Source organism: Acyrthosiphon pisum, unplaced genomic scaffold, assembly GCF_005508785.2.
Source record: "Acyrthosiphon pisum isolate AL4f unplaced genomic scaffold, pea_aphid_22Mar2018_4r6ur Scaffold_20960;HRSCAF=22641, whole genome shotgun sequence".
Taxonomy (NCBI): domain Eukaryota; kingdom Metazoa; phylum Arthropoda; class Insecta; order Hemiptera; family Aphididae; genus Acyrthosiphon; species Acyrthosiphon pisum.
In genome coordinates, this window is record NW_021770374.1 from 1,173,144 (window position 1) to 1,186,240 (window position 13,097).

At 29.0% G+C, this 13,097-nt stretch overlaps 3 protein-coding genes across 3 annotated transcripts; 1 reads left to right on the plus strand and 2 right to left on the minus strand.

Moving 5' to 3' along the window:
- Positions 1-1,482: 1,482 nt before the first annotated feature.
- LOC103311842 (piggyBac transposable element-derived protein 4-like) lies at positions 1,483-3,432 on the plus strand. Its single transcript, XM_008191611.1, has 4 exons — positions 1,483-1,531; positions 1,615-2,962; positions 3,155-3,228; positions 3,284-3,432. The coding sequence occupies exons 1-4, from the start codon at positions 1,483-1,485 to the stop codon at positions 3,430-3,432; spliced, it is 1,620 nt and encodes a 539-aa protein (XP_008189833.1).
- Positions 3,433-8,042: 4,610 nt separating this feature from the next.
- On the minus strand, positions 8,043-9,027 carry LOC103311841. The gene is made up of 4 exons (XM_008191610.1): positions 8,800-9,027; positions 8,555-8,657; positions 8,280-8,468; positions 8,043-8,197 (listed from the first exon to the last, which is right to left on the minus strand). Exons 1-4 carry the CDS (start codon positions 9,025-9,027, stop codon positions 8,043-8,045), a joined length of 675 nt encoding a protein of 224 aa, XP_008189832.1.
- Positions 9,028-10,917: 1,890 nt separating this feature from the next.
- Positions 10,918-12,375, minus strand: LOC103311840 (zinc finger BED domain-containing protein 4-like). Its single transcript, XM_008191609.1, has 4 exons — positions 12,312-12,375; positions 11,878-12,246; positions 11,270-11,818; positions 10,918-11,189 (listed from the first exon to the last, which is right to left on the minus strand). Exons 1-4 carry the CDS (start codon positions 12,373-12,375, stop codon positions 10,918-10,920), a joined length of 1,254 nt encoding a protein of 417 aa, XP_008189831.1.
- Between the last annotated feature and the right edge of the window lie 722 nt (positions 12,376-13,097).

Sequence of the window (13,097 nt, forward strand, 5' to 3'; positions counted from 1 at the left end):
CTGTGCGAAGTCATAACCCTAAGTTAAGAGATTAGCAATTCATTTAATATGTACTTATTGTACTTGTTCTAACAATATTCTGTTTAGACTAATATATTTATCTTTCACTACAAAGTCCTTTGTTAACAGTCTGCTACATTTTGAAGTACTTGTAGTGCTCTTACAAAAATGTTGAAATAGCAATATATATATATAATAAACAATTTATCCATATAAATTCTAACAAATTGTTCTGAAAATGTACTTATCACTTTTGTTTTGTATAAGTTTCTAATCCTAATCTGAAATCTATCATAACAACATTATATTCCATTCCTCCTATCATCCATTTCTTGTTATACGTAATAGAAGGTCAAAAAGAGATGGCATTTATTGATGTAGGCATTGTGAAATTGCTATACCGATCAAAAACAGGATATTAGTAATGAATAAGGACCCCAGACCAAGTTCAAATTTAATCATTAAATAAATTATAATTCATTAAAAAATTATTTAACATTTATTTCATCTCAATATTTTATGAAAATTGGTGAAAAACTGTAGATTTACATCCATTTTATGCTGTTAATTTTATATAGTAGATTTATTTTTAAATTATAGCTGATTCTGCATGGTGTTGCTGGAGACTTATTATATAATGGCATTGGATTTATTCTGTTATAAACTTCATTAACTATAAACTACACATTATTATTAACAGTAATTTGGGTGGTTTTGACACAATATAAAATATGGATCTAAATTAATATCCAATTATTATTACAAATTCCTATATGAGTCCCTCTTTATAATGTGAATCACAATTATTAAATCAAGGCTCAGGACATCTTATTTTGTAAATACATATTATACTGTATGTTTGTGTAAACTCTCCTCTTTTAATTTGTTACCAACTATTCCCTATAATATCCAGCATGTATTCCTTTTCCTTAAATTCCTACCTTTGTTAAATTTAATAGCAGGTCAAAAGGAAATGGCCTTTATTGATGTGGAGAGCTTGAATTCATGTGGCATTGGAGTGCCAGGATCAAGCAGTGGCGGCGCCAGGAATTTTTCCCAGGGCGGGCCAAAGGGCGGCCAACATATATTTGGGCAGACACAGTTGTTTGGACGTATGGTAGTTTAACACGTTGATGGACACGCCATGCTATAGCATTCTATGTGTTTTGGTCTTGCCAGTGCATGACTGCTATAGCATTTGTTATTGTAAATGTTAATTTAGGGTCAAAAATGAAACTTTTTGTGATGTAAAACTATACAACCTCTTTGGTGGTATACCATAATATCTTTATCACACGTGCGCTTATCGGGCAAGCCCGCCAAATTCATAATACAACGTATTTTGTTATCAATTTTACTATCATTATGATTATTATCCACAAACGAAAAGCAACAAAATTTTAAAAACATTACTACTAAAACATTTTACTTTTTTATTTAAGATTTTTATATTTAAACGTATTTTATTAATATATTATTATAATGGATGAAGATAGCCGAATACTGGAAATGTTAGATGACGTGGAAAATGGTAAGTCACTTAATATTTTTGGTATTAGGGATATATAAATTAAAACTAACCATAGGTATTATGTGGTTATTGTTATATTTTAGATAATTTTTCAACATCTGGCGAATCATATGCAGAAGATTCTCATCAAAGTGATGGTAATTCGTACATAACTGACAGTGATGCTGATCATTCTACAACACTGTCAAGCTCAAATATAAGTTATACTAGTCCGGATATTGCAGTTGCTGCAAATAACATAAATAATAATGATAATGAAATTGACAGTGATAGTGTGGTAAGTTCTGATTCTAACACTGATACAGAAGAGGATGAAAGTGATTGGGAAGATGAGAAATTTGGTAATATACATGATTTTGAATTTGATGTTAGTACAGCTGGAACAAAATTTGAAATAAACAATGAGACTTCAGCTATTGATGTTTTTTTTAAATTTTGGGATGATGAAGTATTCAACTTATTACTTACATGCACTAATAACTATGCAAAAAAAATTGGCACTTTAACTCGTCCTCATACAAAAGGTAGTAGAGCTAAAAATATTACAAAAATTACTCGAGAAGACTTAGAAAAATGTATTGGATTATGTTTACTCAAGAGTCAGTTGAAAATCCCAATATTACGAAAAGCATTTAGCAATAACCCAATGTATTACCATCCCATTTTTAATTATACTATGTCTGGTAGAAAATTTGAAAAAATTCTTAGATGTTTTAATAGCTCCGAAGGTATTTCTATAAATCCTTGTGATAGATTACATAAAGTTTCAACATTAGTTGAAATACTAAAAAACAAATTTCAATCTAATTTCAGCCCTTATGAGGCTCTATCTTTGGATGAGTCCATGTTGCTTTGGAGAGGGCGACTATTATTCAGACAATATATAAAAAATAAAAAAAACAAATATGGAATTAAGTTTTTTGAATTATGTACACCTGACGGTTATGTACTGAATACTGAAATTTATAAAGGAAAGACTGATCAGGTGTCAAATGGTTCAAAAATAAATGATCTAGTCATCAGATTGATGAAACCATATCTAAATAAGGGTCACCATTTATACATGGACAATTTTTATAACTCAGTGGATTTGTCAAATATTTTGTATAAGAAGAAAACACATACAACAGGCACATTAAGAAGTAATAGAAAGAAAAATCCAAAATCAATTACAACAAAAACTTTGAAATTGAAATTTGGTCAACATGTTTTTGCTAAAAAGGGCCCAATTTATGTCAGTCGCTGGAGGGATAAACGGGAAATGCTATCAATTACAACTGGACACAAACCTGAGATGGTTTCAGTCAAAAATAAATATGGACAACAAAAAATGAAGCCCAAGCACATTGCTGAGTACAACTTAAACATGTCAGGGATTGATCGAAGCGACAAAATGATAAGTTACTATTCTTCACCAAGAAAAACTATTAGGTGGTATAAAAAAGTTATCTTCCACTTTCTGGATATTTCTGTATGGAATGCATACTATTTGTATAAAAAATCCCTGTCAACTAGCAACTACCGTTTTATTGATTTTCGTGAAGCCATAATTCAAAAACTAATATATTTACCAGAGAACATTATTCATGGAAACCAACTAATTAAAAATAAAAATATTCGTAGAAATATAAATAATTTACCAAGACCAACATCGCCAATTTTAGGACACATGCAAAAAAAAATTCCACATCCTCCAGGTATAACAAGATAAAAAATATTTCAATATAAAATGTTGTAAAATTATTGTTTTAGGTTGGAAAAGAAGTGGATATTTCCTGCGATGTAGACAGTGCACAAAGCAAAAAAAAGTTAAACAGACCTCGTGGAGGTGCAAAATGTGTCCTGAGCAACCGCCATTATGTCCAGGAATTTGTTTTTCAATGTATCATAAACTTGAGTAATAATCATAAATAAAACCAATTTAATATTTATGTTTTATTCACAATCCATATAATTGTATGGGTTTTGTTATGTGTTTATTACTAATTTTTACAAAGTTTATATTGTTTTATTTTATTTTGTTGTTTTAAGTTTTATGAAGAAGTATATATTTATGTTGTTCCTTATAATTTTCACTAAGTATGTGATAGAGTATATTGTATTTTTTCTTATTATAAATTTTATGAAGAAGTATATAATACTTATATCTATTGTTCCTTATAATTTTCACTAAGCATGTGATATTGTATTTTTATTAATTTTATTGAAAGAACTTAGGTTTTTTTTTACAAGTTTTATAAAGTTTGTTTGTTTTTTTGTTTTATTTTATTTTGTTATCGTAAATTGTATGAAGACTGAAGAGAAATATAGACTCATGTTGTATTCGATTTTGATTTTTATTAAGTACTTTATGTTCCATTACATTTATAATTCAATTATTTTTAAAAACAGTGGAAGTATTTGCACGGTTTCATTAGGAAAAACGATACATGCTATAGCAGTCATGCACTGTTAGGCAGTTGTGCAATACCATGCTATAGCAGTCATCTGATTTTTTTTTTCTAAAATACTCCATTATTATACACTGATTATAAAAATATAACTTTCATAAAAATCGGACGAAAACTTCAAGAAATACAGAGTGATGCTAAAAGGTCAGAAATGTGGTGCCATGCTATAGCAGTCATGTCCATCAACGTGTTAATCAACGGGGGGGGGGGGGTGACAGGGGCCGGAGTGTCCTTTTTTGGAATACCCACCTTTGAATCTACATACATAAGTACCTATAAGTACTTTTGTAATAAAAGTTGTTTATTTAATTTCTTAAGGTCTTTGACCTCCCCCCTTGAAAAATGGTAGTTGAGTTACAGTCTCCAGTGACCAGGAGTTTTGGTGAGTTGGGTTATTTATTTATCAGATACTTATTTAAAAAGAAAAGTAAAATGAAATACATAAAACTACAATCCTTTATATTTTCTTTATTAAATAAACAACATAATATTATACATCTAAAAAATTTTGATTTCAAAGTTTATAATTGAATACATATTAATACATTAGCAAACCATAACTAGGTACATAATGAAATATAAAACAACTATTAAATACTTGTACAATATAATTATTATATTAGACAATTATGTAATAAATAATAGGTAAACGGAATTACCTAAGGTAATAATTATATTTTAACTTATTTTAAAATTATTCTACGATTGCCATGAGAATTAGAAAAAGTATCAATAATTGCATCTATATCTAGTAATTTAGCCTCACTTTTTTCTATTGATATAATACTCAAATTCGATAAATTGGTGTCAAGCAAGGAATTCCTTAAATAATTTTTTATTCGTTTCATATATGAAAAGGTGCGCTCACAAGCAGATGAGGATATAGGTATAGTTATAGCGATGGAACAAAGCTTAAACATTTCAGTAAAGGCTATTTGATACTCACACAAAAAAGCATGAAAAAAAAAACATCATGCAGTTTTAATTTAAACTTTTCTTCATACACTTTTATTGACTTTTTAATTATTTTTAATTCTGCTTCTAAAGAATTTATATCACACGAATAATGATTAGCTAAAGGCACAATTAAGTCATTGTCTAGGAAAACTGAAGCTTTTGGATTAAAGGCACTTACTCCACATAAAATATTAGAATTATCAATAAATCTTTTATCTAATTCGTTTAATATGTTATCCACAATACGGTAATATAAATCAGTTTGAAATTCTTTTTCTGATATAAGTGGTTGTTTCTCTAAGGTACTACTTTCACATATAAATATTTCCAATTGTTTAGGTATTTTTTTTTGTCTTTTTTGTTTTACCTGTATAATAGGAAGTCTAATATTTTCGACAACGACTAACGATGATTGTAATCTATTCCTTATGAGTTATGACTAACAGTCATATTTCAGAATTATCTAAAATTAGATTTATACAATAATATTGTCGTAATCCCGTCCAAGCCGTTTCCGCGAACAACCGCACCAAATATAAAACGTAAACAATCTATATTATATCCATGTATTATAGCTGTGGGTGATTTAGGAAAACCAGACCACGAAATTACAGGGATATGTTCTATTTACGTACTTAAAAATAATAATTTCAACTATTAAATTTAATCAAAATTTTTAGGCGGGCCATGGCCCGCCCGGGCCCGCCTTTGGCGCCGCCACTGGGATCAAGCCAAGAAATTAACGATAATTTGAATGCAAATAAAAGTAAGTAATCATAATTGTTTATTTATTTGTCAACTACCACAATTTTAAATGAATAGCACTGAATTTCAACTGCCTAGACTGGCAAACCGTCTCAGCTCAGAATCATTTTTCTAATACAATGATATTATATCATTGAATTCAAGTTTAATTGACCCACTTGTAACCTACTATATAGCAGAGCAACATCCACTTACCCGTTTCTTTTAAATTATAGCTGATGCACGGTGTTGCCCAAGACATTATTATATTACATTCCTCCTATCATCCATTTCTTTCTTATTATACGTAATAGAAGGTCAAAAAGAGATAGCATTTATGGATATGGGCGTTATAAAACATTGTGGAATTACTATACCGATCGAAAACGAGATATTAGTAATGAATAAGGACCCCAGACCAAGTTCAAATTTAATCATTTGGGTGGTTTTGACACAACATAAAATATGGATCTAAATTCATATCCAATTATTATGACAAATTTTTATATGAGCCCCTCTTTAAAATGTGAATCACAATTATTAAATCAAGGCTCAGGGCATCTCCTTTTGTAAATACATATTATACTGTTCGTTTGTGTAAACTCTCCTCTTTTAATTTATTCCCTATATATATTATATATAGTATTCCTTTTCCTTCAATTCCTACCTTTGTTAAATTTAATAGCAGGTCAAAAGGAAATGGCCTTTATCGATGTGGAGAACTTGAATTCCTGTGGCATTGGAGTGCCAGGATCAAGCACAGAAATGACTAATAATTTAGATACAAATAAAAGTGAGTAATAATAACCATATTTATTTGCAACTACCACAATTTGAAATAAATAGTACTGAATTTCAACTGCCTCTTTTTAAACAAATGTTGTTTAAAACATTAGTATAACAATTATAAGTAACAAATAAGTTATACTAATTTGTATTATACATAATGGTAAAAGTAAACTGTATTGCAGAGATTGATTTAATATGAGATGCTTCTAATACTAAAGTTATGACTTATGGTAAGACATGTAATATAATTTTCACTAGTAAGTATCATTGTAACTTAGTATTAAGTAATAGTAAGTTACAATGCAAGTTTTAATTACCAAACAAATAATAGCTTAAAAAATAGTTTTAAAACCTGTATGTTATTAAAATAATTACTTTACATGTGGTTTAAATTATTATTTTAGGTGTGTCAGACAAGGAAGAAGAAGTGCTTAACAAATTTATTTGGAGTAGGTCTTCTATAAAATGTTTAATGGCAACTTATAAAGAAAATGAAAAAAATTTTGATAGTGGCAAAAGCACTAAAATCCAAATTTGGAATGCCATAAGTAAAGTTCTTAACAAAAATGGATTTTCAGTTACAGGTAAATTAATATAAAATTGACTTGGACTCAAATTATTTCAGATGAAAAAAGAAAAAGCAATAATATACTAATTTATAATTATAATTTATATTTTATATAATAAATAGTATATCTATACCTACAATTAGTGGCACATAAAAAATAATTTTTTGGGGTTACATTGTTACAATATATTTAGAGGTAATTTATTAAATATTTATAAAACTATCATTAACTTCTAACATATTTTTTTTAAGGTGAAATGTGTCAACGCAAATGGCGAACACATACGACAACATTCAAAAATATTAAAGAAAAAAAATTAAAAACAGGTCGTGCTAGGGAATCTTGGGAATATTTTGACGATATGGAAAATATATTTGCAAAAGACCCAAGTTATGTACCTTTAGCAACTATTTCTTGTGGTGTAAAATCAGTACGCAAAATTGATGATTCATTAACTGAACAAGGAAATGCTGAAGTAATGACACTTGGTGAAAGTACATCATCAGATGAACCGACACCAAAAAGAAAAAAAAAATCTCCCAAAAAAAAAGTGGCTGATCAATTAGACCAAATATCTAGTCATATGGCTGATTTCAATAATATTTTTAAAGATTTTGTGAAGGCTGAAAATGAAAAAAATGCATTATTACAAAATTTGTTAGATAAGTGAAACTTAATTTAAACTTTATCTAACTAAGTTAACTATTTCTTATTTCATATAAATTTTAAAATTTTTTCTTTAACAAATCAGTAATTTTAATTCTTTAATTTTTAATCATTTTAATATTTTAAAATTATTTAATTATTTAATTTTAATTTCAAAGCGGGTTAAATATATATATTATATATGTATATTATATTAACAGACATTCGATCAACTATGATTTGCTTGCAATTTTCTATTAGAACAGATAATGTTCTTTTTATATGTTAAATGTTATGTATTATAAATGTTTAAAACTAATTATATAATAAATCTGCTATTCCATTCCTCTTAATCTGTCATTCTTGTTTCATTCTTTCAAAATCTGTATCTCTTTCCTCAAATACTTCATTTATTTCATCTTCTTCCATATTATATTCATCATCAGAATCGTCTTCCAGAGCCACATTGTGTAAAACGCAACTTGCACAGATGTGATCAACTATAATCCATTCTGTCCATATCAAGATACTTAAGACGCCTCCATTTTCTTTTTAATTGAGCCCACGTGTTCTCAATTTTTACTCTTGATTTACTTAGCTTAATGTTATGACTTTTTTGTTTAGATGTCAATACTCCATTATCTTTATATGGGACCATCATTTGTGGGCTTATTGGATAAGCTGAATCACCAACAATGTGTTCATCTGTACTCAAAAGTGTCTGTAAGCTACTTGACAGCGGGCTTCTCCGAAAGACTCTGGCATCGTGCATACTTCCTACTTCTCCAATATGTACATCCAATATTTTTTTATCAAAAGAGCATACCCCCTGTATGATTACTGCATACACATTTTTTCTGTTGATGTACCTGTAAGTTTATCTCCACGTGGTTGTTTAATTTGAATGTACGAACCATCTATCGCACCAACTATTCCTGGGTAACTGCTGGCTGCCAAAAACGAATCTTTAATCTAATTAAATTAAAAATGTTAACTATGTAATAATACATTTCTATGGAAAATAGGTAGAGTTTAGTCACGAGTTAACTCATTAGGTAATAACGTAAACATATATAATAACTATTAAATAAATCTGTGGGTAATAAATACTTGCCTCATCTTTCTTTTCACTTGAAGGCCACTGAATGTACTTATTTGCATCATGAGTTATTGCGCTAACTATATTTCTATAAATTTTATGGAGAGTACCATGGTTCATATTTAAGCGAGCAGCAACACTTCTGAAGCAATCTGGGGTAGCTATAATCCATAACACTGCTAATAATTGGGTATCTAATGGTATTTTTACTGGTCTATTAGTTTTCACAATAGATGGTGCCATTTCATTATAGAATGAATAGAATGAAATGTTCCTTAAACGTTTGATCCCTTAGATGCAGGTAATCAGTATGAAAAATGTGGCAAGACTCTTCAAAACCATCATCAGTTGTATCTAAAATAAATAAATAATTAATTATACCCATTTAAATTTTCAAATCTTTCTTTGTATTTTAATTGAATATAAAGTAAAATAATAATGAAATATAAAACTGATGTGTCTAACCCTCAATGTATTATTCTCTATACATTTTGTAATATTAAACATTGCTTTGAAATTCTTTAAAGAAAAGGTGCTTCTATTTTGAATACTAAAATAATGAATCATTATTGATGATGAATGTTATAGCTACATCATGGGTTTTGTGTTTTATACTTCCTCTTCCCATCACAACCCTATTCTATGACAACAAAAAATGTCAAAAATACTTACCATCAGAATCGATGTCAAGTATAGAAGTAACCGTTTTGTACAAAGTGTTTTGAAACTGTAACGCATACATAATATTGCTTTCGTTCAAAAACTGAATAATATTCCTCTCATCCATGATGGCTTAATGCTAACCTGTAAGTTTAAACAAATCCACTATATAAAGGTAACAGGGGCATACACATCAGATAGATCTCCGTGACATTTTTACTTTATTGATTTTTAATCAAGTAAGTACCTATGGTAATTTAAATAAGAAAAGTCTGAATTTTGAAAACTTCAAGAATTTGTGTTAAATAATAAAATAATAAAAATGTAACTCAGTAATGATGAGTAGTTGGGTAATGTTGAAATATACAATTAATATTAGTAGTTAGCCTTGACACGTGTGTACAATTTAGTATCTAGTTATACGAGCGTAAGACTCACTCTCTATACGGATGTAACATGACCTCGGTTGTGCATATATATAAGGCCTTATAATGCTTATATTTAACTTTTAACCTTTTTATTTAGGCGTATGCACTCTTACCAAACAAGACTTCCGCAATGTATAAACTAATTTAAGAAGCCGCAAATAGAATAGATTTAATATTTCATCCTAAATGTTTTCAAATTGACTTTGAAATTGGAATAATTATGACAATTAAGGAGATATTTGGGCACCAAACTAAAATAAAAGGATGTTTCATTTTGGACAATCTATAAGGCGCAAAGTACAGAACATAGGACTATCTGAGGAGTATAAAAATAATGCTGAAGTTAAACTGACTGTCCGTAGAATATGCGCATTAGCGTTAGTCCCTATGATAAAATTGATGAATGTTTGACCAAGATTCACGCGGAAGCTCCAAATAATGAAAGTAAGAAAGTTATATAATGAATAAATAAAAATAAACTAATTATTAAATTTGGTTAAACAGATCTAATAAAACTAATGGATTACTTTGTTGATACGTATATAAATTATGATATATGCCACTTTCACCGAAAAATGTGGAACCATTTTGAAACAGAAGGCAGTCGCACGATTAATCATTTGGAAGGATGGCACGCGGCTTTAAATCGAGCAGTTAACCGTCATAGGCCTAGGGATGCCCAAACTGAAATTAATTTCGATATATCGATGTATCGATATATCACAACAACCAATATCGTTATTTGATATATATCGATAGATAAATATCGATATATCGAAATATCGATATAAAAATATAGACTGATACTGATAAGTGATAACAGTTAATTTATTTCATATTTACTTTCCAGTTTCCACTTATAATTATTTACAATATTATTTACTAAGTAGTTACTTAAGTTAGCTAAGTCTGTTACATAATACATTGTTACAAATTAATAATACAAGTATAATAGTCAATAATTCACACATCAGGTAACATTAATAGTAACGACGCGTCGACGCGATCAATTCATTCAACCTACAATTTTAACAATTAATATAATTTACAAAATATGAGCCAATTGATTTTTATCGGTAGACTGCAAGAAGAGAAGCTTTGACAAATTTTTGCCCGTCAATCGGTTTCTGGTTTTACTGACAGTTTCTCCAGCTTTACTGAACAAACGCTCGGATGGTACAGATGTTGCCGGAATCAGTAAATATTTCATTGCCAAGTTGTACAGCTTAGGATATATTACCTCTGTGTTTTTCCATTCAACCAAAGGATCTTCATTTAATTTGATGACATTTCTGTGCAGGTATTGATTTAACTCGCCTCTTGAATTATTAAGAGTTAATCTTGTATCAGATCGCTTTTGTTCCAATGTTTTATGAAGACCCCATAAGTCATATTACTTGGAGGGTTCATTGTTTCCTCTGGTACTGTGGGATTAGTTTCATTATAATCGTTATCCATCATTTTTAATATGTTTTCTTGAACTCTAGCATTTATTAAAGGATTCCTGAAATGCATATCCTTAAAACGCGGGTCTAATATCGTACAAATCGGAAGTACTGGACCTTGCTCATAAGCTCCACACCTGAAATCCAGTTCTTCGATCAGCTTTATTTTTAGTTGTATTGTTATGGTGATGGTAGGGTCTTGCTTTATTAATTCATTTTTTGTACATACTATTAATGGAATGACTTTGCTGGACATTACTGTTTTTTCTGTCGAAAGTTCTCTGGTTAACTGTTCAAAAGATTGTAATAAAGCACACATTTCTTTTAAACAGTTTAACTCAGAGACAGATACCATCTCTGGTATATCAGTACCATTAAACTCAAGAAGCACTTGAGATAAATAAATAGCCAATGTTGAAAACCTTTCAATCATATAAAATGAACTGTTCCATCTCGTCCTAACATCCAAAATTGGTTTTAAGTATTTACCTTCAATCGTACCTGAACAAAATATTTATGCTTATTAGTAAATTTTTTTTAAATATAATATTTTTATTTACCTTGTAATTTTTGACATTTTCTTAAGGAATCACTTGCCTTGGAACTTCTTTTTACAAACTTTACTATTTCTCGTATTTTGGACATAATTGCTGGGACACCTCCACTTTTAACTTTTGTTTGGACATTTATTTCCTGCGTTTTTTCAATTGCTTTTTCTACCACTAGGTTTATAGTATGGGCCACACAAGGAATATGTTTGTTAGCAGTAAATTCATTTATTATTGCTTTTTTAAAATTAGCACCACTATCTGTCACAACTGCAACAACATTTTCTTTTTGCACACTCCAGTTTGACAAAGTTTCCACCAATGTTTTCCCAATGTATTCGGCTGTGTGACTTTGGAATAATTCCACAGTGCCAATTGTCTCTAAAAATTAATTAAAATTTTTTTTAAAATATAAATATATATAACATATTAATAAAAAACATTACTTGATTCCAGATGAGCTTCTACAATTGTATGTAATGTAATACTAAGGAAGCTTTTCATTTGCATGGTTTCAGTTCATGCATCGGTAGTTACAGCAACATATTGTACTGTGGACAATGTTTTTCGAAAATCACCAGCAATTACATCATATATATCATCAATTATTCTTTCAATTGTATTGCAACTAGGAAGTTTATATAATGGACATATTGTCTTGATCATATTCTTGAACCTTTCATTTTCCACTGTTTTAAATGGAACATTATCTTTACAAATATAATATATTATGCTATTTGTAACTTTTTCTGATTTTGAACCACCTAAAGAAAAACAATTAACTTAATATTTAAAAAATAGGAATACATAAGAAAAACTGTTTAAACTATTTTTTTACTAATCAATATTCAATACTAAAATAAAAATATTTTTCACTTACTTTCCATAGATGTCATTTGCGTAAAAATTTCAGGTAGAGTTGGTTGAGTTTTTGAACGTTTGCTACAGTTAGGTTCCTTTAAATAAAGATTTATATAAATGCTATTTTTAATAATTAATTAGGTATTTTATGTTTTTTCATCAATTACAGTGTCAATATCTTGAGGATCATCCTCGTTATCCTCGTTATCTGTGCGTGCTCTTTTCTTTGCTTTCAAAATTGTCTGCGTAATTATTTTTCCTGGTACTTCTTTGTCTTTCGCATGTGTAGCCAAGTGCGTTTTTAAGTTACCAATACCTCCATTAGGTGTTTTGTATGGTTTATTACATTTTTTGCATAAATAATTATATTG